The 27,053-nt window shown below is 35.8% G+C and overlaps 1 protein-coding gene across 1 annotated transcript in view; it reads right to left on the reverse strand.

Moving 5' to 3' along the window:
- LAMA2 (laminin subunit alpha 2) overlaps positions 1 to 27,053 on the reverse strand; it is a 336,606-nt gene that overhangs the window by 67,313 nt on the left and 242,240 nt on the right. The window contains exons 31-37 of the mRNA XM_053937517.1: positions 23,976 to 24,062; positions 22,928 to 23,121; positions 14,567 to 14,709; positions 13,952 to 14,050; positions 9,125 to 9,236; positions 5,611 to 5,773; positions 1,006 to 1,216 (exon numbers count right to left, since the gene is read on the reverse strand). Of these exons, the coding sequence (XP_053793492.1) occupies positions 1,006 to 1,216; positions 5,611 to 5,773; positions 9,125 to 9,236; positions 13,952 to 14,050; positions 14,567 to 14,709; positions 22,928 to 23,121; positions 23,976 to 24,062 (1,009 nt within the window). The remainder of the gene's footprint in view (positions 1 to 1,005; positions 1,217 to 5,610; positions 5,774 to 9,124; positions 9,237 to 13,951; positions 14,051 to 14,566; positions 14,710 to 22,927; positions 23,122 to 23,975; positions 24,063 to 27,053) is intronic.

A 27,053-nucleotide genomic window follows, 5' to 3' on the forward strand; every position in this document is an offset into this window, starting at 1 on the left:
CTAGTAAAACTACTGCATATTGTGGGGTAAGGATGGACTTCTGAATAAGGAATTGACAATTTCCAGTGCAAGATTCATTGAGCATCACAGATTAGTTTATTAGGAGGTCATGGCAGCCTTGTGGGCAGGACTGCTGGAAAGGCACTCTGCTACAGTGATGCAGAGAATATTTTTAAAACTGAAATAGCAGGTAATTTGTCCAACCTTTATCCATCCACCTTTGGGAAGAAAATGCACAGAACAGAGATCACCTAAATTCGTCAGATCACTGCATTTCCTTAATTCAAGCAAATGCAGAAATCTCTGCTGAGAACAGAGGTCTCAGAACTCTAACCTCATATTGTACTTGAGGTGAAAGCTCACCGAGATACAGAGCTGAAACATTTGTCTTCATTAGGTTGACTCTGCTCTTTATGTCTTGGTTAAATGCTTGTTAATGTACAGTATAATATGCTCTTTAAATGCTCTGCAATTTAAATTAAATCACAAGCAGACCCCTTTTCTGTGAGAGAGATCATTTATAACAGCTGTTAACTACCGAGGATAGAGTTTGATTTATTACTCTGTAATACCCACACACCCCCTTCAGTCTTCTTCCCAGGGGTTGGAGAGGGACATGAAAGTGTAAGTTTTCTAGAAGCAAATATATGACAGCAAAGATTTTAATGGAAATCCTATTTAAATATTGAGCACATGCTTTGAATTTTACATTACTATTTATACTGGGACGAATTTAATTTCCCACAGAATAATAAATCCAGTGCACCTTCCACAAAGCAGATGGTATTATTTCAATATGGTATTATTTCAATAAAGCTTTTAAAAGCCAGTGCACTTCCTCATTCTGAGGAACATGTTCTCTTTAAATTACATTAGATATGGATATATTTTTATCCTTTTTTTTTTTTTTTTTTGCTTATATTTTTGTTTCAATATTTAATCATGCAAAGGTTCCATCTTTAATCAGAATCAAAGTAATTGAGGATAAAACTTGTCAGCACTCACCTCCAGCATGGTCATATTTTTTTGGTTGATTGCAGATAAATGATTGGCCTCCCAAATTTTACTTGCAGCTTCTTTTAGCAGATCTTGAGCATCAGCAACTTTGCTGTGGTAGCTTGCTAGCTTGTCCCGGACCTCATTTTTGAGATCCTCATTTTTCTCACTGGGCTCGCCAAATAATTTCTTCACCTTGTCCAAAAGATCTTCTGCATTCCTGAAATACATTGCCACCTATGAAGACACTGAGTTGATATTCCCTACACCAAATAATCTGAATAGTCTCAATAATATACAAATGAAATAAAAAAAAAATAAGTCTCAAAGAAAATGAAATTCAATTAAGTCTCAAAGTAATTTTCAAGATGACACATGTTTAATAAAGTGCAAGAATAGCTGTTTCTAAACCCTTTCTTAAGAGAGGCTTTTAAATTTCACTAAGGTCCTATTTATGAAACAGAATATATTCAAATATTCTCCACTGAAGACAATTTTTTAAAAAAAATTTTTTGGTTAATTTCCACTCTTGAGATCTGATTGGCAAACTAAGGTTTTCTGAAACATTTCAACTTGTCTAAAAGATTTCCTTCACTCACATTGATGTGTCATATGACACAAAGTAGTTTCCTGCCTTGAACTGAGGAGGATTTGTAGATATGCCCAATTTCAAGCTGTCTTGAAGCAGACAACTGCTTTAGATTAGACAGTCAAAAATCATAAATGCTTTCTGGTGAAATAAAAAAAAAAAAACAAACAAACCTAGATCCTTGGATTTATGACTTCTAGTAGTCAAAAAAATTTGCTTATCTAAAATACACTCTGGAATATTTTTAATGGATTTTGCTGACCCCAGTTTTAGGGGACTGGAGAACTGTCATCTGCCTGCCTCAAATCAGTTTCACCCAAGGCAAAACCACTGTGTTAATCCAATGATATGTCAAGGGCAAGGGGAAACAAAAAAGTGGCACTTCAGGCACTTCCAAATGATGCTTTAGAGATAAGAAAATTCTTAAGTAAACAGGAATATGTAGGATAGATAATAACTACAGAAGAAATTTATCACGCTTCCACCTAGGGCAGATTAAGTTTTTCTTCCTGTTTCATTATGCCAAAGTGTGGAAAGCAAGAACTGTATTTTCTGAAAAAACACTGCAATTTGGCCTGCCTGTAGTCAGTTCCATTACTAATCTTCTAAAAATAAACATATAAATAAATGCACACCAAAAAGATATAGGGAAGGAGGAAAAGATATGCTGACACTGGACATAATTTAGATGAAGGGTCTGAAGTAGAGCAAAGGGAAGTCAAATTGTTATCTTAGTTTTAGGATTTTCTGAGATGGATTGGAGGTTTTTTTTTTTTTTTCCCATCAATTCTGCCTTTGGTTTTGATGAAAAAAATTATTCACATATTGAATTCACAACTTCTGAGGATAAAATATTTAATCAAAAACTAAATCCCAGTATTGACATCCTGTCACAGAAGTATAGAAAGGAATTCAGGATTCCTCTCATACCTCCTCCATTATTCTTCTGTAAGAAGCTCCTGTCTTACATTTCTGGGAAATTTTGACACCCTTATGACACTGCAGTACTGGAGGAACAGTACAAAACAGATTAATTTTCCTTTTATTCCCTTGCCTCATAGAACAGTTCGAACTACTTATCCATCCAGTAGTCTACCTGAAAACTCTTCCTTGGTGCTCCTAAGATAGCACTTTCATATTGATCTGTTGTGCATTTTCCCTCTGCTCTTTCTAATGAAGTATGAGGCAATCTGTTCCATGTAATCTCTTGCTTTAGAATTTTTGTGGACTGGACTGCATCACATTTCTTGAAATATTCTCTTGTACTCTTAAGCTATGCTATTTTCACTGGCTACCATCCTAGAAAAAAGAATAAAACTACACAAAATGCTTGAAGTTTTAGAAGAAACAATCACAGATCTGGCCTAACACATGGAATGCTGAATTATCTGGATGCTCAAAATGAGTGCAAGAGAACAAACAAGATTAGAAACTCATGACAAAATTATTAAAACCCATCAACTGCATATGAGAGTCTAAATATGTTAGAATTGCCCTACCAGGAGAAGAAATAAGGATTGTAACATCAGGAATAGCGTGTATAAGGTGATCAACAGTCCAATGTCTCTTCAAAAACAAAACCAGAAATATCAGGAAACTATGTCAAAACATAGGAGGCGTATCTTCCAACACTGTATGGCTGAGTTATGCAATTCATTCTCGCAGGAAAGTGGATGATAGAAATTCACAGAGGTCCAGAAGCCATCAGACAAATTAGTGGAAGAAAAAGTCACACAGAAATAAAGCTACGCAGCATACTAAACAGAAAGAAAGAATTCTGGCTCACAGCATCCCTTGACAGCAACTCAATGGCATCTGAGAAGACATGAAGGAATGTCATAAAACAGTGAAAGATATACTTCATAAATATTAAAATCATGGCACTTCAGAACAGCAACTGGTGTATTTCTCTATATGCTCTTTTTAGAGAGAAATTATTGACTAATATGCCATTTCAGTACATTAAGGCAGTAAGAGCCGGATTTGAAAAATCTGAAGGAAAAAAAGGGAAAAAACTGCATATGTAAGAGAAGCTTTGCCATCTATGAAAACAAGAAAACTTTACTTAATTCGCCTTCTTCATTTAACTTTTGAGAATTCACTGAAAACATAGGAGACAATCCACTGAATCTTGTCATTCTGTTCTAGGACAAAATTCTGAAAACAGAATGCAGTCACTGACAAAGGACTACTCACCAAAGAGGAAGCATGATTAACTACTTCAGAGTGATCATGAGGCTTGCAAGAGCCTTACCTTATTCAAAAGTAAATATTTCAAATGGGTCTGTAGAGAATACATACATGTGCGGAGTGCAGCGATCCACATCCATGCACCTGTACATCCAGAGTTCTAAGAATGATTAATTTTTCTTCATTCTTCTTCCTTGCAGAGTGTATCCTATCCACTACCTTACTACACTATTTAAAGAGTTTTATAATATTTTCCTTCAAGAGGCATTTTCAGAAAACAACATCTCCAGGGTCCTTTCCTCTCTATCCTGTAATGCACAGTGACTTATTTTCCTTTTGTTGAGTTGACTGCCAAAATTTCTTGGATCTCAGTGACTGTCTATAAATAGGTAACCCTATCCTTAAGATAAACCATAAAACTTTATTTGAAATCAATTAATATATTCATGTATCTCTTAGTATAAAATGTATTCCTATATAAAAAAATTTAAACACTTGCTTTGTACATTTCAGGAAGAAGGAGAGAAGTTCTGTCTCTCAAAAAAAAAACAACCCTGCTGCATTTTCTACTCTAGCTGTTGTGCTAGAGTAGGAAATTATTTCATCGTAGTCTGACAGTTATATGTTGGCTGTAGCATTTGAGGACTAATAACACCTGGTGTGGAAGGACCTTCTCCAGCCAGTCCTAAATTTACAGGCAGCACTTTCAAATGTTTGGCTAAATTTTTCTCATCTCTGCTTTTTACTGGTTTATTTCTGTGTGTGTGTAGAGAAGGCATAGAAGAGACTGAGTGGAGTCAGATGAAAAAGCAATAAAACATTGCTCACAAATAAGTTTGCAATATATTCTTTCTCAAGAGAATAGAAAGCAGAGCTATCAGTTATGGGAAGAAATACTGCACTAGTAGGATTTCCAGAAAATGATCTGGTTTATAAAGTCTAAGATAGGCAGAGCAAATCTGATTCTAAACTGCTTGGAATTCTCAGCTAATTTTGTATTCCATTTACGTCTCCTTACAGTATGCACGCACCTGATAACTGACATTTTCAGGCCTGCATAACTCTATCCCAGACAGTTTTCTGATCCATCACAACTTCAATGGACCATGTCACTGCTCAGCTGGATTCCCTGCTAGTTCTTTGCACTGGTGAAGAGCTAAGCAAATTCCAGCTCTAGAGATATGTCTGGTCTGACTCATACAGACGTAACAAACTACCAGAATTTTTAACTTCAAGCCAAGTATTTTTCTCAATCAGGTAAGTTTTCAGCATTTGGCATATTGCTTTATAAACAGCTGCCAATATAATTATATATATTTATTTATTTACAGATAATTAAATAACCAAACAGCAGTCTTCTGAACTATGCCATAGAAATGGTTTATTCTGACCTACACCATTCTAAACATGGCAAAATATATTCTTGATAATGTCTACACTATTGAAGAAACTTTTCAGACAGTCATTATTTTTATTAGACCAACTAGTTTTTCAGGAAAAAAACCCAAGCTTCCAGATTAAATTTTTAGCACAAAAGCCATTCATCAGGTCTGAAGCAGAAACTAAAAACAAACTGAGAAAAATTAGAATTCAATTAAAAATGCTGCTGGTACCTGTGGAGCAGGGAAATAACTTCTTAGGGATTGCTTTCCACATATGTAAACATTTTCAAAAATGCAAATGTTCTATCAACAAGATATAAAGTATTAGACTTTGCTTTCTTTCACATTTCTGTAAGCCTCAGCCAGAAAACTTGACTGGCAAACATGCCAATCACATTTACAAGAGTCAGACATTGTCTCTAGGAGGTTGAAGACTGGGGTCTCTCTACTCACTTTAACTCATCTTGAGCTATTTTTTCTTGCACACTGAGGTCTCTATTTCTCATCTCTATGACCATTCCTTCAGCCTCACTCTGCAGTTCTGGAAGACTCTTCTCCAAAGTCTTGTCTTGAGTTCTGAGTGTCTCATTCAGTTTTAAAGCATCTTCTTTTGCAGCTGCAGGGGACCGAAATACATTTATGTAAGGAGCTAGTAATTAAAAACAACAGAGAAGCTGTCAACTCTATCAGCAAATGGAACACAACTTGCACTGGTTATTTCTGCTGTGAAATATAAAGGATGGTTAATCCAATGGTCAGTAACAAATCAGATGGTCAAATCAGATGTAACAAATCCAAAGGTCAGTAACAAATGAGAAAATAATATATGTTTCACCAAACCTTTTATTATTGTTCACTTTTCAATAATTAAAGTCTTTATATGCAGTATAATAAATACATTTCTCCCTTCCTCCTCCCCAGAAAGAAAGAACTTGCACTGAACATTCAAAACAAACAGAAGATACTTTGCTATATTGCTTGTAGAATTAAGGAGCAGGCAGGACAAGCAATCAAATTAGGCTTAAATTACTTTTGGAGAACCTCAAAAAAAGTAATTTTTAACATTCAGACTTAACAGTGATAGGAAGAATAAACAATTCTGTAATTTTAGAAAATGAAGCAGAAGAGGAGTGAAAGACCCACAGATGTCTAAACCCACTCATGTGTTTAGAAGAAGATACTCAGAAATGGAAAACTATGGAGGTTGGAATATATAAAGATACACTGTAGATGTGTTTGGAACAGTTGAATTATTGTGAACAGATAAAGCTGTACACGCAGCATCATACTCAAGGATGGACTACAATCTTTCTGCCATAGCACACCACAACATATTAGAACACCCACTTTCAGAAGCAGCTAGGTAATTTATGGCAACCAGTTCCATCTTCAATTTTCAAAAGCACTGCTGCCCTTCCATAGGAACAGAGCTCCCAAGTAACTGATTTCTCCAAAATGACACTGTTCCTGGTCACAGGGGTACTTATGAGTATTTAAAATTAAATCTTTAATTTAAGAAATGAACATCAGTATTTCAAACCTCAATAAATTACTCTTTCATCTACACATCGTATTGGTTTAGAGCAAATTATGAAGAAAATTCTAATCTAATGATGTCTTTGATTAGCTGGTGAGAACTAATAATGAGTGGTTTTGTGAGGTCTGGAAAAAGACTACACTTTCCTCAAATGGATCATGGATAACTCCTGTATGTACTATATTATGTATCATTACTAAGGTACTTCAGGCCAGGAATAGGTCTATATGAATTTTTTTAAAAATTCTATTTAAAAAATAGTGAGTAACCTCCCTGAATATTGACCTTAAAAGAGGAAAATTAGTATGTTTGCTAAGCTTATCTTAGGTTCAGAAAAACTTATACCCAGTTTTATCTTTCTCTTCCCCTAACAGTGTTTTGTTTTGTGTCTTGATAGAATGCAAATATCAGAGTCCAGTGGTGGTAAAAGATCTGGGTGCACTGACAGAGACAAAGGCTAGGAACTGCAAAGAAGGGAAATTCCATAGCTAAGAAGGAAAATTAATTACAACTACTCAGAAGTTCAGAAAGTCAACAATCAGCTCAGTAGAAGTGGATAAGCATTCAGATTATGGTCATTAGAACCAATCACTACAAACTTCTCACTTTTAATGAGGAGTTTTGTCAGTGAGGTAAAAGGTACGAATGAGAACACAGCTGTATTATGAATCACCAGTGGCATCCAGCTGTAAAATAAAGTTATTGAGACATTATTAGGAGAGCTGACATAGGCAAGTTTTACTCCTCCTGAAGAGCAACACTGAAGAAACCTAATTTCATGGTTTTTACCTGTAGTTCAGAAACACGGATATAATTTTCAGCAGAGGAAGGGAAATTACATTAAGGTGAGTAGGAGATTTGGGAGAAAACTCTTTTGTGTGATTCAGTCTAGAAAAAAAGGGACCAAAGTCAAATATGATTCCTCTCTGCAAATATATTTGGTGTTGGGGGAAGGAGGTGAAGAATTAGGGAAAGGAAAAAACATTCTTTTGAGCTAAAGAGCAAGGTTTGCTAGGGAACACGATGATAAACTAAACACGAATATATTTTTCTAGAAATGTGAACTATGGTAATTATGAAGAGTACTGAAACTGCCTCTTATCCAGATCGTGTATATTTGTAGAAATTACTTTGAAGATGAGCTTTAGAAAGTTTTTGATAGTAGGGGAGTGGATGCCTTAACCCACAAGGTGTCTCTCAATCCTGTGCTCTTGTATTTCATGTATTCTTAAAATGTTAACTTGGCCACTAGGCAAACACATTGATTTTAAAGTTTTTGTCTACTTCTAAGATACTGCATAAATTTATTTCACCCCCTCAATGTTTTCTAACTCTGTATTTCCTACTGCTAAAGCTGCTTGGGGAAATTTTATTTGGGCTACAAACACTGGGCCTAAACTTAGTAGAGTCAAAGACTTTGTTTTGCTCATCATCCCAAATTCATCCTGAAATAGGAGGAACATGGTTTTTTGTTAAAAAAAATCTCAAAAAATTGCTCACTTTTTTTTGTTGCTTTTCCCACAATTTTTTCTTGTCAAAGTTACAAGTCCTAAGGATATCCTAAAGTGTTGTTCAGTTTACTTCCAAAGCACATACTGGGATGTGTTACACAAAAGACAATATAAAATGTATTTTATAGCACTTGGACAAAAGTGGAAGCTTTCCCTTTCAATAACATCGGCCTTCAGAAGCATAGCTACTAAAACCTGTGAATATTTGGATGAGGAAAGAACTGAAAAGACTTTTTAAAGTAAAAAACCCATTTGCATTTGCCAATTATTTTAATATTTTTCAGCCATTATCTGATTTAATAGCTTTATGAAATATATAGGTCTTACTTCTTAAGGCCATCTATAATCTACTTTTCTCATAAGTATTTACTGCAGTGTAAGTGCAGTGAATCAGTCTGTGGAAGACAGAGCGTTGACTTTGGCTCCATGCTTAGGTAGGGTTAGGAGTCACTTGCAAATTCCAAATAGCAGATGTTCATTAACAGCAAAAAGTAAGTGCATCTTTGAAGCAAAGCTGGTGAATTAAGATAAAGTGTTAATGTACCAAGTGCTAAAATTACATCAAACTTTTTTACCAATACATATTTTTAACTGCTTTGAAAAGAAATAAAAGCTAAGTCCTGTTTGTTACTTCATCATAACAGCTCTTCAGATAACTGCAAAAATCCTGAAGGAATATGCTCCATTTTCTTCTGGTCTTTGTTTGTAATTACCAGTACATTAAATGTTTATATAAACTCTATATAAAGATTTGAAGAAAAATTTGAAGACCCTGTACTGCCTTTCCTTCACTCAACATTTTAAGCACATGACATTTCTCAGCAAGTAAAGTTTTCCTCACTGTCTCTCAGACCCTCTTCCCCTACCCTCCTCAGGTTTTCCTGAAAAACAACTCAAGTATTTTAATTTTTTCCAATACCTTCAGCAGCTTGGAGAATGCCTTTGACGAACTGTCCAAGAGATTTCGCTCTGTCATTAGTCCTCTCGGCATCCTGCCTGGTCTGCTCACCATCTGCTGTCACCTTGGTAGCCTGGTGATACAAATTCAGGGAAAATATAATTAATGAACAGGACAAGGCTGCACTGTGTTATATTCCTACTGGCTGAATACATGTACAAAACTTTCCTCAGGCCAGAGGCAATCAATGAATTATTGATCAGATGCATGGGAAATGAAATGCTCTGTTCAAGTACACAATTAAATTTTATTACCTTTTCCTTTAAATGGAAATTGGAAGGCTTTATTTTAGGTTCTTAGAAACCCTACTTGTGTGCAGCAGCACATCAATGGAGATAGGATGAAATTATCCACTGACTAATAATATCTTTGCTTAAAGAAATGCTGTTTGGGACCTTTTAATAGATTCTTCAGGGAATACTTTCCATAGTTTCACATTTGTGTACTTCTCAATTGACAAAGTGCAGCAGGTATCATGACCTCTTTGCTTCTTCCCTGGAGGTGTTCTCAAAGAGACAGTTCATTCCAACAAGCAAGAAGAACTTTAAATCAACACATTAATTTGACCAAGAAAGAGAGAGAAAAATAAAGAGTAGTTTTATTCAGCTCTAATGCTTAAAGTTGTTAATTTATAACATATTGGGGTGCTCAGTAAAATTTAAGCTTCCTGTCACTAACTGTTTTATAATTGCACTGAATCACAGCAGCAGCAGAAAGAGAGACATCTGCTGCAGACCTGAAAAACATACCGAGGAAAGGAATCATCTTAGGACATTCTACTTAGCTCTTGAGATCCCTACTCACAAAATGGACCCTTTTTTATTAAAAAGAAGCTAAACATTTCAAGTCACAAAGCTTGTTGAGCTGTACTGCAAAGCAAAAGAAACCCAAAACACAAAAATCCAAAAAAAAAAAAAACCCAACAAATAAAACAAATAAACCCCTAGCTTTTTTCTTTAGGGATTACATTCCCCAAAAAATCTTGAAATGGGGCATTATGAATTTCCCAGTCTCTGTGAAATGGCTAGAAGGTCAATAATTCAAAATAAGCTTAGGTTTCCCCTGACTTGAACTGCACAAATTGTTTCTCCCTTACAAAAACCCCCACACTCTTCAGTAACAGTCAGAGAAATAGTAGTACTTAAACCCATTTATTTTTGCCTGATTAGCTTCTAGATGGCAACCCTCAAGGAACTTTACATATGGGTTTCAGAAATGAAATCCCTGGCATTATCACTCCACTTACAATTTTGGGCTACTTCAGAATAGTTACACTGAAAGTAATTTACACTGAAAGTAATTTATATGAAAAGGGTTCAGGTAAATAGAAATATACAGGAAGAATTAAGACCCATACAGACTGGGGGGAGTTTGTTCTATTCCATCCCTCTATTAGTAGAACATGTCTTTTCACACTTACACAGCTTTAATCATATTATTGGTTCCTTCCTCTAAGATTTACAAACCCTTTTTACATGCCTGGATACAGAACTAAAATATTACTACAGGGAGCTGTAAGAGGCAATTGGGATAGAAAAAAAGGCAAAAATTCCAAATGGTCTTGATGGACCACTGCTTGAACTCTGCTTGGCATTTCTGATGCTGTTTAATTCTTCATGTAACTGAGAATACCTTATTTATTGTCAAACCCTCCACAAGCAGCCTTTTATTCTTTGAGTTTTATTTGTTTGGAATAGTCACAATCAGTTTTATTATATTCTATAATATTTCTAGTCCTTTGCTACAAATGGTGTTTTATAACTTACATATTCATTTCTTAGTTTTGATTACTTTTTCCACATTCATGCTAATTCAAGTTGGCCACTTTAACCTCTCTATTTATGACTAAATAGCATGCACCACATTTTTATGAAAATTAATCTGTCATTGAACAATTTAAATTTCCTTTCAGTGACAACTCTCTTTAGTACTTAAATTCCATTCAGGTCCACTGAAGGCCTTTTGTATTTTGACAGAATTTCTTTTGCTGAAAAATAGGCTTTTGCTTCACTATCTAGTCTAGCTTTAATTCTGTATACAGACTTGAACTGTATCTTTCATACTGTAGCTGGCCATTAATTCTGCATACAGATTTGAACTGTATCCTTCATACTGTAGCTGGCCATTCCATGGCTAATTAAATATTTTCATTTGTTAATAAGGTCCTAGTAATTTTCTACATATCCAATTTACTAAAGATCACCATTTCTACATGGTCAGTTTTCAGCATCTTTGAATAGTTTAAACAGGCCCAACAAACTCTTGCTGTGGGAGCAATAAGGGTGAAGCAGACTGGGCACAGAACAAGTGCTTGGAATCTTGAAGAAGTTATTTGGACACAAATAAAACTTTTTGGCATAAAGGAGATCTCTACCACAGGAATCAGTAAAGAAAGTATCTGAGATCAGATGCTTCGGTGATGAGCATGCTTTGGTGATGTCCACAGCTTATACTTAGTGGTGGAGGTTCTATGAAAGGCTTTGGTCCAGTCTGGAGTACCCACCTAGCAATTTAAACTATAAGCAAGTATTAGCAACTATGCACACTTTTTTTGTTTTGGTTTTGTTTCCATGTTTATTTAGTCTTTGTTTAGAGGACTTAATCAAGCCTTATAGAACTCTAGATAGCATCTGGAGGGTGTCCTACAGGAATTTCTCCAGCTAGTGAACTGCAGACCACAGAAGGAGGTGTAAACACAGACATATACAGATGGAGGTTCGTGGCTCTCTCCCCAAATGTTCCCAGCTATTGCAAACTAAGTTGCTTCTGCTACTACCAGAAATTTTTGAGTTAGAGAAATTCAGTACTTTGGGAGAAAGGCAAAAGTTAACAAAGACAAAAGAAACATTTAAATCAAGATGAGTGATTCTGATCCCTGTCTTTCTTGAACACTCTGAAGGTACCTAATTAGAAGGGAAGTAGGGGTTTTGATGAAACACAGTGAACTGAAAGGAACTGAAGATATCAGACCTTCCTCTGGTGGTAGGTGTGGGAATGTGCATGCAAAGATGTGAACATAATTACTGCAAGAAAGACATGAGGATCTTCTATATGGCAAAGTAAATGAAGCACAGAATAATGTAAAAGAAGAGAAAGGAGTGTTACACTGAAGTAAGAGATCATTGGTTGAAAAGAGACCACAGGGAAGCAAAATCCCCGTAAGTTTTGTAGTGACTAAATACTATTGTCTTCCATATTTTATCTTAAAATTATCAGATTTTTTTTTCATGGAAATAGATTCCTCACCAATCCTCACCAGCTTTTTTTCTTCATCAGTACCGGTTTCACGTTGAAAATATAGTAAGCCTGCAAATCAGATGCAGGGAAAAACTTTGGTATCTATGGTGGTACTCTGTACTCCATGTGCCAGCCTTATGTAGTTATCAGCTGTATATTCATTTGGAAATGAGCCTTGAACACACAACATCAGGACTCATGTTTCTTTTTGGAACACTATTCTTATTTACAAATACAGAAGGAGAAAGGTAAGACCTGCCACCAGTTTCCAGTCCCTAAATTAAAAAAAAAAAAAAAACAAAAACCCCCCAAAAAACACAAAAAAAACCCCCACCCCAAACTGCTCCAAGCCACTCTGTAAGGATAACTGGAACTCATAAGGCTACTTAGCCACCACAATGATGAAGAACTTCAAAAAGGGAGTGAGTGGTGATGTGGCCACCATAATAACTCCCCTAAGATCACACTTTTGATATGTTTTTCCTTCCAAGAGTTGTTTAGGTCATCTCTATGGGGGAAATTGAAAAAGGATATTAAAAAGAGCAACTTTACAAGAGGAAAAAAAAACCTGTCTTAGCCTAAGATTGAGAAGTTTTAATAGAACAAATATAATCTCCCCTGCTTGTAGAGCTTACATGGGTTAAAATTCCAGCTAGACTTAAAACTACCGCAGTTGCTTCTTGCAGAAAAAGAAAAGATCAAACAAGTGGAAAAGCAAGCTTTCTCACAATGTCAGTACGTACAGACAGACACTGGTGTATGCATGCACATGTGGGTGCCTACATATGCAAACGCACTTCATATGCTTTCTTACCCACTACCCATTTCAAAATTGCACAAAAACCACAAAAAGAAAACAGTTTCTCTGAGAATTTTAGTTCCTTAAGCCATGTACAATTTAGAGACATGATGCTAAAATTGCCTGGAGTTTATGTGATTCTCTGCAGTGTATATTGATCAGTACAGTACTTCACATCTTTCTTATTTGGTTCTTCCAACTCACAAGCATGACTTTTGGTAGTTCTTCATATCAACGTACTTTGGACAGCTTTATTTATACTGAGGCTGGTTCATTTCCCTATTTTTTCTCCACTAGGTGGCAGAATTTATATTATTTTCTTAGACATTGTCTTTACTGACTAAAAGGTGGTCTATTTTGAAATAAAACTTTTGTAATAAAAAGAGTACACAGCACATCTATTGAAATCCAGAAGTTGCTAACTATGCTCATAAATGAAATCTAGAAGACATATATTTAACTAAAATCACACACCTCTTTAGTGTCATCTTTTCTAGATAAGATCATTCTTGGGTCATCTGTATGGAAGTGAAAAAGCTTTCTTACCTCATTAGGAAGTTTTGCAGAAAATATATGTCAATATATTGGCCCACAAAACGAGATTTTTAGAGGACTTCCTGTCACTTTAGACACTGAGACTGAGAAGCATCTTATAATTCATCTATTCATTCATGTTACTGCATATTCACAAGATTTCTGTCATTATGCAGCCTCAACCAAACCCATAGACCTCAATGTGATCACAGACATACTCTTGTCAGTAGTTCATCCATTTCTGTCACCAAAGTATCCAAATTTTCTCGTGCTAGCTGAAGAAATCTCTCTGGTGCTCTCTGAGGTGAAAGCAAATGCTGTTGGGAAAGAGATGGTAGAGTGAAAAATCAGTACATGATGAATGCTGATGCTTCCAAATATTGAAGAGAAGAAGTATCAAGCATTTCATTACAATATGCAATCCCTTTTGTCACTGATTCATGTCACATTCATCCAACAGGCTTTTTTCAGGAATCTTGACAACTTTGCATAACTTGTAAGTATGGTAGGGAACATACAATATGTGAAATATATAACCATTTTATAGACCATCAGCATGAAAGCTATTTTATTTGTATGCAACATTGCTTTTCTATGCCTGAAGTGTAACTTCTTGCACATATGTTCAGAGATTACTGTTGCAAGATTTATTTATTAAAGTAAGTAAAAATAAATAACTGTAATACTTATTTATCAACCAAAGCAAGCCTGAAATAATTAAATCTTGAATTTTTCTTCTTCCCTGAACGTACTCACAGCTGTGAGGTTGAACAGAATCAAATATAGTTGTACTGAAGCTCTGTTATTTATGTATGTGAATACTGCCAACGTACCTTTAATTCCTGTGTCGTGTTCTCAAAACCATGTAACATTTTATATGGAGCAGGCAGTGGACCACTAAGGTTAACACTCAGGATCATCTGGTTTAGCCGATCCAGGTCATTGAGAAGGAGTCCTGTGCATTCATCATCACAAGCTGGGGGAAGAACAACAAAGCTGCTAAACATTTAAGACATTTGATTTAGATATTGTATGGCACACATGCAACTCTGTGGGAGGTAACACTAATTTCATACATTCTACCCCCAAATGTGAAGGGTGAGAAAAATGGAAACAACAACTAGCGAGTAGGAAAGACATTATTGCTTAGGATTTAGTAACGGACAGTTTAACATAAAACACAAAGATCAAAATTGATAGGATTACCTCACAAAAAGAGGAAAAAAATTAATGTTGTCCACTGTGGACTAGCCAATATAAAATATTAAATTATACAGGTAATTGGGATGAAGTTTGAGAAAAGCATATGGGCAATTTGGAGAATCTAAGGAGCTCTGTAAGAAAGATAGTACACCTATGGATTTGAATGCAAGAAAAAAAACCTAAAAAATCTCCATATAACAGCATGGCCAAGCATACTAAACCTGTAATGCAGATAGCTGAAATCATCCAGGTAAAAATCCTGATGTTCTTTTAAAAAATGCTTGTTTCTACTTCTTTTCACTAACCAGCTTATAGGCTTTCCGCATATGATTCTTTTCTTGCAAATATCCTTCAGGATGAAAAATATTGTTGTGTGCTGCATATATCAAAAAAGTTTGCATTTCCTCCCCCCTTGCTTTCGATTAACTATCACAAGAAATTCTCATCTTGTATCATTTATGCAGCAGACAGGAGAATTCTTCATCCTTTAGAACAGAGTTGTGGGAATACCTTTCTGTTTCTCTGCATAAAGAGCTAGCAAACCCAAACATCTCAAGAGATGAAGAAAACTGTGAAACAATGAATTCACTGGTGATGTTAAGAGACATGGAGAGTTCTACCTAATGTTTTACAAGCGTGTAATTATTTATTTCAGCAAAGCAAGGCAGTTTAAAACTGCACTAAGCAAAGTGTATGTTTTTGTAGAAAAGAGAAGGATTTTCAAAGGAGAATTACTTCTTTTTTTCCTGAAATCTGTTTTTCATGTAGATTAAATCTTTTCTGTTCATTAAATTTTCATAATTACCTAAATATGGTTATTATTCTGTTGACTGTTCAATATACCAAAGACAAAGAGTAGAGTCAAATACAGAGGAAAAAAAAGTAAACTATTTCAATACATCATGAAACTCAAGTGGTGACTGAAAAGGAGACAAGGTAGATGCTGGATTAGCGTAGTAAGAAGTGGGTACAGAAGGCTAGGTACTACTGTTATTTTAAGACTTTGGCATTTTCATTGCTTCCATTTGCAGACGACTTCCTCCTATTTCAGTTTGTTACATAAACTGAACTGCACTGGAACTGCATTCAATAACTGTAGGCATGATACATTCTGATTTATGCTCCTACATGAAATTTTACCTCCCCCCAACTTATTATCATCCCTGTTCTTGCCATCTGTGTGCTTGCCTTTAGAAGCCTGAGAGAATTCCAGGAAAAGCAGATTTTACAGCAAATAATGTTTTATATAACAAACACCTGCTCTGTAGCTGATCAAGAAGGTAAGGAGACCTATAATCATTTTGCAGGATGCAAATAAGTGATCTTGAACCTGAAAAGAGTTGGCCTTTATAGTTCAGTTTTTTGCTGTGGTGTTTTTTTTTTTTTTCATATATTATTTCACTTATGAAACAAGTGAAATCTATTCACCTTCAAAATTTTCCTAGTGGTTGGTAATAAACTGCTAAAAATTTGTTATGTGCTCAAACTCAATTCACACCAATAAGAAAAAAATGAACAGCCCATGAAGAGATGAAGTATTCTCAGTGAGTGGGCAATCAATAAGGGAGCATTCAGTATAAATTAACACCTCTTGCAAAATACTCAGGTTGAAAAGAGGAACTGCATCAAGTGAGACCACAGCTGAGCAGATGAGACAGGACTAAGCTACTCCAGTACGCAGTCTGTAATATACTGTAGCTATGGGAAATATTTCAAGAACGTGATTATATTTTGCAAGACTAAATACTTCTGTGTCTATCTATAAAGCTGTCAGGATAAATTTGTGTCTAATATTAACAAATACAGCACCAAATTCAGATCATTATAGCAGTGCAAGCATGTCAGAGGCAAATCATGCAATCAATATTACAGTAGTTCAACAAGCAATTAATGCAAATTACTGCATTTTCCATTTTCACCACACTTTTCCATGCACACTAAGTCTCTAAGGATTTTGACTTACCTCTTGTGAGAAACATGCCCAAAGTATGCATGCTAAAAGAAATTCTTTTAAGTTTATTCTATCTTATGAAGAAACATAATGTGAGAAACACACCTGAGTCACAATGTGCTCCTCCAGTTGAGTGATTATCTGACAGAATTTTGCTTTAATACATTCATTTCTGTGAAGATTCAGAAGACTGTTATGACTAGGATATTTTTGGTCTAAGGGCAACCATTCAATCTCTGTTGGGAGGTGGCATCCTATGATAGTCAGTGACTCTTCAGTATCAGCTTCCTGTTGTTTCAAACAAAGTGTTGAACTACTGTTAGCTCATTAATCTGTTGGCTATTACCTAATTTTTTCCATTTTGGCACTAGTCTCACACCAAATAATAAAATAGCTTTCCTGTGCCTTCCAAAACAGAACCCCAGAAGAAAGCTGAAAGCTTTATCTTCCTTGCCACTGCTGCTGGTTTCAGGTAGCTTACATGATCCATATGTCTCCAAGATACAGGAAAATTCATAAACAAATCAGGGTCTAAAACACCTACTTGGGTATATTCCTGATTTTTATTATCTAGAAATCCTCATCTGCTGGTTCTGATACATACCAGTTCTAGTTGAGGTTAAAGATTGCTTGAGTTGGGTGAAAGACAGGAGCATGGATCTAAACTCAACAGGAGCTCATTTTCTCACAAAACGGAGAACAAGTGATAGCTTATCAGCTTCTAGGCCAAGCAGGGATGGCCTAATTGAGCCCATGCAGCCTGAGAAGCAGTTGCCCAACAGAGATGTAAATTTAATTCTTACAGCTGAGGCACACAGACACACAGCAAAACTCAGAACACTGAAGATAGTCCAAGGCTTCATAGATGTAGTGTTACACACAGGATCTTTCTTTTCAGCTCACTCTGCAAAGTTTCCCAGCTCCTGCTGAATTAAGCACTGTGTAAGAGCTGGGAGAGGCTTCATTTCACAGATTCTACACGATCTACCTCTGACAGCGACAGCATCTCTGCCTAGTTCTGAATTTGGAATGGCTGAGATCATGGAGCTCCTCACTGTTTTAAAGGGAAAACCTTGATTCTGCTAGGACCAGTGGCTGGGAGCTCTCTTGTTCTTGGTGTAGGGCTGTGATGAAGAAGAGATTGACAGCTGGGAAAAAAAAATCCCTCTCATTGAAGCATCAGTCTTGAGTGCAAATGCTTAAATGCCCAAGATCTGTTATTAAAGGAATCTCATTATATAATTTTCTTCTTCTACCAATACTGAATATTTAAATACATAAAAATGAAAGCTTTTTGACTGCAGCAAGGCTGACGATCTTTTTTCTTTTTTTCACCCAACAAGACTGAATTATGAAAAAACTAACAATGAAATATCTGCTTGATCTCCCTGTACCATGACTACTTCGTGTTCAGTCACATCAACTGCTCTACATTTAGGCTTTTGCTTGACCCCAAGGAACATTTGTGACAGGAGCGCACATCCAAGGAAGGGTTTTGTAGTTTGTGTTGCAACACAGCTCAAAACATTGAAGACCTTTTTTTTGAAATCTCCATTGCAGTTATGACAGATACCCTGAAAGCATTCAGAATGTGAGTTCTGACTTGCCATATAATATACAGAGCCACACAACAATAAAGCCTTGAAGTTCTCACCAGGATCATTTTGTCCCATAAATATGGCACAGCAGTGAGCTGAGTCACTGTTCCCATAACACTGCCATCTAGGCTTCTTCATTTTATGCACTACAAAATCTACAACTGAAGTGAAGTGCAATGTCACAAGGTATAACAAAAAACACACTAGAGGATTACTATTTCTAAGAAAATGTATGATTGCTGCAGGCTTGATTCAAAATCTGAGAGAAGATTTGGGAGAACTTTTCTCATACTTGACAGTATACAAGGATGCTGGCAGCATTATTGAAATTAGTTTCCAACCACCACTATTTATTGTTTGGGTACTGACTTTTGCAAAAGAGAAGGGAAAGTGAACCTACAAAGTTAATTGCTTGAGTCCAAAAATTGTAAGAAAGTATTCATCAGCAGAGTATTATGAATATCTGTATAGGACAGCCTTGGTGGTTATTTTAGCAGGGGAAATATTCCAGCCACTAGCCATTAGCAATTTTTATAATGTGTGGTAGACCATACTCTTGTATTACTTATTAAGAGAAAAATCTACTTTTTGGATATAATTTTTCATTCTCTGATGCCATCCTAGAGGAAACAAAATAGTTCTAAGAATATAATATAATGGGAATGGAATTCTGTCTGTGACATGCACCTATAATTAACAGACAATCATTGTTAACTAACAGATAATCATTGTTATTTATCTGTAAGTGAAATCTTCCCCTTTAGGCAAAAGCTTTCAAAATGAATATATATTCTATTTTACCTGTAGATCTCTAAATTACAACTGGTATAACACAGCTCTGAACAGTGACATGCACTAAGCAATTGAAAAATGACACATTATGAAAAAAAACAGCAAAAACCCAGTAAAACAGATTTTCAGCTAGATCAGAAATAGATCACTTTAGTGAACATGCTTCTTTGCTTTCCCCCTCCTCACCTTTTCACTGAAAATCTTCACTTAAAAAATCTTTAGAATACTTATGATAAGGGTTATATTAAATTCTAAATGTGATAGTTAAAGAAGAATGTGTCACAATATTTTGGCTAAAATACCTCTCTGATCTGATATAAATACACATTATTTTGTTTCTCAGGTCATACTGTGTGGTGATCTTTTATGGAATTTGCCAAAAATTCATTATTTAAACGGTTATTCTTTTTTAATTATTCAAAATAAAATTTCACTTTCTTTAACATTAACTATACCATACTAACAGAACAGCTTAATCATTATGTCTTATACTACTTACACATACTTTTTCAAACATGAGTGACTGTATTTGAATGCATTTTCTTTAGGTTAGACCACTTTACCACCCAACTAGGGGTTCTCCACACTTCTGACTGGTACAATGCAATTGCAGTAGTTGAAATGGAACCACAAATGAGCAAAAGTAGGTACCTGCATTCAGCTCATTTTAACTAGCAAATGCAAACAGGATTCTGCTCTTGACATGAATTTATTTTCTGTGCATTAAGAGTACCATTTTTTTTTTTACTTTTAAGGTTTTGGTACAACTGACGCTGGTCAGAAGGGAATTTACTGAATATTTTGCAACTGATTGATATATGAAAGCAAAAAAATACATTGTCTACAGAACCGAATTCTCAGCTGCATTAAACTCGGATTGGAACAGAATATCAGTATTCTGATAGCAAGGAAGCAAGGAAAACTTCAAGGTTGCCCCAAAGGTGTTTCTAACGGTTCTTTGACAGGGCAAGGACTATCAAAGCACATTAGCACACAATGAATCCCTACCAACTGCTGCACTCTGAAGCCTGTGACATGGCAGACACGGTTTACCATGGGCAAATTCACACAAAATCTAGGCTTGCCACACTCTCTTTGCCACAGACCTGTGTCCACCACAGGCTACAAAACTTATTGATCAGGTTTATTTTCTACCATGTCAGGGGTATTGTACTGCATTAGCAAAGGAAAGTTTGGAGTAATATGGGTGTCGAGGAATCTTTAAACAAGAGGAAGATCATACAGTAAGACCTAATAGGCACATAAAATGTCTACTGAAATATTAAACTGCAGATTTTACAATTTTTGATATGATTATTATTGATGTGGTATCAACAGTAAAAAACTATTTCCTGAGATAGGGAGATTTAAAGTACATCCCATCTGCTCCTATAGGTGGTTCTTATCTTTATGACTAAAGAAAAGAAATCTTTGCATTTGATTCCCCACTTCTAGTGGTCAAATGAAATGTCCATATGCATATGTGAAGAACTGTTTTTATGGTGAAAACTGATTACTTAGTTAAAGTAAAAATGTCACTAAAGATAGGTATATTTCAACATGCATTTAAATATGTTGCAGTTAAATCAGAGATTATAGCAAATAACATCTTTCAAAGCAAAAAGGTGGAAAATATCATTTGCCTGCAAACAGCTTTTTCCATTCACAAATAGGATTTTTAACGTTATTATCCACACAATGAAATAGCCTGATTAACAAATTGGAAAACCATTATAAATGATAACTTGCACTTAGGCTGTTTTGTACAATGAAACTCTGTAATCCTGGATACCCAAAAGACTTTTCAGAATACTGATAAGGTAAAAGACTAATGAAAAAACATACTAAATCATGCCTATGATTGGAAAAATAGGATAATACTGGCAATAATGTAAGAGCTATTCAGGATATTGAAAAATGAAGTAATTTTCATGCAGATGGCACTCTGTAGAACACAGTCCTTATTTTAAAATTTTGTAGCTGCAACACTTATGAACTTGCAATTACAATTCTCCTTGACACATAGACCACAAAATGGAACTCAAACAGTAGTTATTTCAGCAAAGGGACTACTTACTCTAGTTGCAATTGTTTTGATGTTCAAAACAGAGCTTAAGGTAGTAAGTTCAGAATTAAGTCCTAAACTAAGTCACACTGCAGGACATTAGAAATTTATTTCTCTTAAGTACACTACGCTTTTAATTGATGAATCAATGCCATGTTGTTAATAGTAAAGAAATAGAAGCAGTTATATCTATATTCCCAGTAATCTATAATCTCTACCTGGGAATCAGGACTGATGCAAAAGCACTTATTTCAATGGACTTACTTAGAAGCTTAGATCTGCTACGTCCTGGTGACTGTCTGAGAACTGATCACAGCCATTAGGTTGAGTGAAAAAATGTTTTGCATTGTGTAGTTCCTGACTCTATGTGCCTAGTATCTCCTCTTTAAGCACTCCAAAAAGCCATGCATTCCATTCTTGTATTGTATGATGCCTTCAGACATTTTAAGCACTTCTTTATTTTTTTAACTTCGCTTTTAAAATGTTTGCAATTTGTTTTAATATTAGAGAGGTGTGCACCTCTGTGTATTGAGGTACAAAAGAAATGAACAAAAAAAAGTAGATGGTACCTATTGTTCTTGATGTCCCTCACACAAACAGCCCACTCTCAATGGAAAAGCTCAAATTAAAGATAAAACATTTAAACCAGTTCACTGCACCTCGCCAATATTTTCAAATACACAAAGGTTAATAAATATTATATACTGTGGACTTACTGGAATTTTACTTTAAATTTAACAGTATTTTACTTTAAATTTAACAATCATGGCATTGAAGGAAAAAAAAATAATCACAATAAGGTTAGTCCCTCTACATCCTGGGGGAGATGGGGAAGAGGAAAATGCCTTACTGCAGTCAGGGTTGACCAAGAGTTCTAGAAAGATTTTGCAACATTTTTTTTTTTTTACAAGAGATAAGCATGCAGCATTATGTGATATGAGACTGTCGGCCTAAAACAGGCACTATCCAATATAATGAAAAAAAAAAATCCAAACAGAAATACAAGATAATCACTTGGTATGTATCAAAATTGAGGGTAGGACAAAGATACCAGTACTGTAAAATATAAATTGATGTTTTAGGCTATTAGTTCTCTATTTTTAACAAAAAAGTTCTTTGCTGGATCAAGTGTACTGTCATTCCTTACATCTGTTAAATTTCATTGGATGGTTGTTGAATCAACATGATCAAGTAAACCTTAGCAAAAATTTTGTGTGTGCCTCATGGAATAGAGCATTGCAATTGGTGGTTAAACATTTAGGACAACACTAAAAAATTCACCAAGAGAAAATATTGTCACAACAGTAGCAACAACCTTTGGCAAAATTACAGACTCCAAAAAGAATTCCTTCAAAGGTATTTTTTGTAAATTTTCAGTGATAATATTAGAAATTATTGAGTTTTTCCTGACACCTCAAGGCTTGTGAAAAAAAAAAAAAAATCAGACCAGATGCCAAAGTAATAAGAAACATGGCAATTATTTTCAAGGAAAGCCATACAACTCACTATTACACATGCAGGTTTGAATTTCTGAAATACGACAAACACAATCAGAAGCTATCCAAAACCCCATTAGTATACGTACAAATGCATATCGTGCCGTGACGCGCATGCCGATGCTCACAGCCAGCACACTTCCACCCCGTGAATCCAGGCTTGCAAGTGCACTGCCCAGTGACAGGGTCACAGGGGACAGGCACAGAACCATATGGATCACACTCACATGCCTGGCAGGACCCTCCTGGAATTTGTGGGTTTCCTGTGTAGCCAGAAGAACATCTAGACATTGCAAACACAAAATAAGATTTGTCCAACTGAGATGCGGTGCACAAAGAATACTTGGCAGTATTTTAAACATAATTTACACGAACATCCATGAACCATTAAAAAAAATCTTTGTTGCTTCATGATCAAGAGAGAAATATTGCAAACTGTCCAACAAAGCTACTTCTAATCAGGACACAGAACAGTCTGGATGGAGGAGGTATGCAAAATTGATTCCACATCCTTAACAATTTTCAATTAAATTTCTATTAAACTACAACAACAAAAAAAAAACCCCTCCACTATCATTGTGTGGCCTATAGACCTAGCCACTTGTGTTTTGTGTCAGGCATGAAATCTCCTGGTAGACATTTGCCAATTTTGATCATCTTAATTCCTCAGTGGTTTTGATGGATGGGACAACAGAGGCTGTTTAGGTAGTTAATTCACTATTCGGCATTAAAATGTTTATATGTAACTGTTGCACAGCCAATGCCCATGAGAGCACCACAGTCACTAAAACAAAGGGTATGAGTGACATCAAGATACACTATTAGCATGGCATCTAATTTTAGATATTTTTTTTTAACTTCTGAGCCCTGGAGGAAAAAAAACCCTCACACATCAAAAAGTCAGACTAGGACAATATCTGTGATATAAATAACATTGATTATCAATTTACAGTGGTGTATATAAAAATTGTCTATGTTGGCTGAGTTTTAACAGCATATAAAGGAGAAATAAATTATCCAAAGGCATGTATTTAAACAGCAGTAAATACATGCTTGTAATATTGAAAAAACATTTATCTCCTTCATGCCTTTTCCTCCTTTCATTATCCCTCCTTCTGCTTTTTCCATTCATCCTACCTTTGGCAGTACTGGCCTTCATATCCAGGTGGGCAGGCAGTACACCGGTAGTCACTAGGTCCTTCAGCAACACAAGTAGGGCTAAAACTAAAACAAAAGTAAGTAAAGATTTTTTTTTCTACTCTCTTGCATCATTTTACTTTGGTCAGCAGTGCAGAAGGGTCCCAGAAGTTCCACTCTTAATGTAAATGGCAGCATCTTCTTATCTGTTTATAAAAACCTGTGAGAGATCTCTCCTTTTTATTGCAATTTTTGCAAATGCCTTGCTATGACACTTGCACAGTTTGGCCAAGGGCTCTAAGGGCTGTGTCCAAGGGGATGGAGTGAGCAATGTCCAAGCTGTAGGCTTCTGTGATTGAATGGTGCTGTCACTCACAGTGAGCACTGGGAAGAATGTGAAACCAAAGATTTAGAAACTGAGCTAATGAACATTCAGCCTTTCCAGTCTGATTTCATCTTATTTTGAATGAAATGAGATGAGGTGGGAAGAGTTTACTTGAAGTTAAGATATAAAGAGGGAAAAGGAACCAAATGTCATAGCTGTGTGGAATCTTCCAAAAAGGCAGCACCAGATGATCTGCTCAAGGAGTTATGAGAAAAGCCCAGTCTACAGAGAAAAAAAAAACCCTAAAAATTACCTCCTTCATGATCAGGGAGAGGTCTTATTTTAATCATTGAAGACCCTATATTATCTTTTCTATGTCTCTTTACTACTGACTATAGTGTAAGCAAGTAGCACTTAGTTGAAATGTTATTGTATTAAGTGCCTGCACAGAATTAAAACAAACAAAAAGGGCGAGTAAGGCAAAAGAACAGAACTAAACATTAAGATGGTGTAAAACCATGAAACTCTTTCAGCTCTTTGTGGAAGAAGAACTTGAAAAGCACAGAGGTGGCTAGTGGTGAGCCCAGGGCTCCTTCTTGGTACAGTACAGTCAGAATTCTCATCGAACTTGCTCATAATGCATTAAATCAATAGTGCTTGAACGACTATATAAAATTATGCCTTTGCAAAAAATGTAAACAAATTGATCTATTACTCACAAACTCATTATCCAACACATTTTCAACTCCATAAAAATAGATCCATACTAGGAAAAATTCATTCTCTCTGTTCTTTTTTTTTCACCAGCTCATCATGTTTGAAGCTGACTGCTGATTGTACAGCAGTATAAACACAGTATTTAGAACTTTAGTGGAGTTTTATACAATTTCATAAATAAAAATAATAGTACTGTACAATTCACAAACACTATCGTATCAGTCATGACATGGCAAGCTAATGAGATAGCTCATTAGCCATCTGTATTTCATGTAGATTATGATTACTTGACTACCATAAAATAGCTGCAGGTAGACTTTTTCCTTAATAGAATCCTGAAGAGCTTTAACTGATCTGCAAAAGATATAAATCTATGGCTGATAATCTCATTTTCCACCTAATACTGTGGCTTTATGGAATGAATCTATTCCACTCTATCCATCAAAAAGTCAGGCATTTAGTCTAAACCAATTGTTCAGGCATCCTCTGTCAGCACTGGAAAATGGACATGCACAGACAGATTTATACAGACATTTGAAACATCTCCTTCCCTGCCCTTTCTCCAACGGTGTTTTCCTTTAGGTTTAACATGAGTGAGATGTACAGTTGTCGGTCTCTGTATTTACTATACAGCTACTGAAGTTGTTGATGGTTGTGGCTAACAGAAATAGAAATCCCTTCCATGATGTCTAGAGACAGCTGAGTTAAGCTCCATAAAACACAAGCAGCTCTGTTCCTGGACATGCTCAGAACTGACTCCTTTCTCAACAGCACTAAGAAATTGGATGACTATCTCATGATTAAGTGTTTTTATTAAATTCACACTAGGTGTTATTCTCTTACCTCCTGCGAAGGTGTATGAAACTAGAGAGTCTCATGATCATTTCCATGTGAGCCTGACACAAAAGGCTGTGACAACACCCACAGCCATGCAGGCTATGTGACTAAATGAGGCTCAGGCACATTGCTTGCTCTCCCTCAGGCAGCTCAGCAATTTGAGTGTGCACCTAGGACACCTAAAGGGAGCTTTTTAAAAAAAGATGGAGATAAGACAACAGGGAATGGTTTTAAACTAAAAGAGGGGAAAGGTAGATTAGATGTTAGGAATAAATTCTTTGCTCAGAGGGTGATGAGACACTGGAACAGCCTGCCAAATGAAGTGGCAGATGCCCCAATCCCTTGAAGTCTTCATGGCCAGGTTGGAGGGGGCTTTGAGAAACCTGGTCTAGTGAAAGGTGCCCCTGCCTATGGCAGGAGGGCTGGAGTTAGATGATTTTTAAGGTCTCTTTCAACCCAAACCATTCTATGATTCTGAGTTACACATACTACCTACAGTCCACACATTTCTCACTTGCAGAGCACTTCAGCAACATCCACTTCCTGAGTTTATGTGAGGTTTTAGATAAGATACTGAAACGATCTCGGAAGCACAGTGTGGAGAATATGTCTAAATTCTTGTAGCATGGTGCCATAAATACCAGGTGAAGAGCCCCACTCATTTTCTGATCTGATACATGTATTTCTAGGCAACCAAAGGTTCCTAAGCCGCATGAAAAAGATAGGATGGAATATTTGCAGCCCTTCATACTGCCAGTTAGTAACATACAATTTTTTTCCAATATTTGCTGATTTGCAAAACTGAGAAGCTTGGTTGATCTTGTTCTTTGCAACTTGAATGTCCTTTTCTGATACTAATAGACAGAACACATAATCAAGCTGTAACAGAAAAGACTCATGAAATGGGCAAACCTCAGAAAAACCTGTAGTTAATAATGCATTGTAACTTCTGAGATAAAGGATATTTCTTTAAACAGCTGAGATTTGGAAGTATTTTTAAAAACTCATGCTGTGGATTAAAGACTATGATGTCTTTATTTAATAACATTTGAAAAAGGACTTCCCTCCTTCAAAATAAACCCAAGACCAATACAAAATGATAAAAGGAAGTAAAAAGAAACCCCCTAAACTCTCATCTATACTTACTGAAATCCTCACTAAAACATCCTAAAGGCCAGACAAAGCACAGAAAAATGGTT

Source organism: Vidua chalybeata, chromosome 3 (assembly GCF_026979565.1).
Source record: "Vidua chalybeata isolate OUT-0048 chromosome 3, bVidCha1 merged haplotype, whole genome shotgun sequence".
Lineage (NCBI taxonomy): Eukaryota > Metazoa > Chordata > Aves > Passeriformes > Viduidae > Vidua > Vidua chalybeata.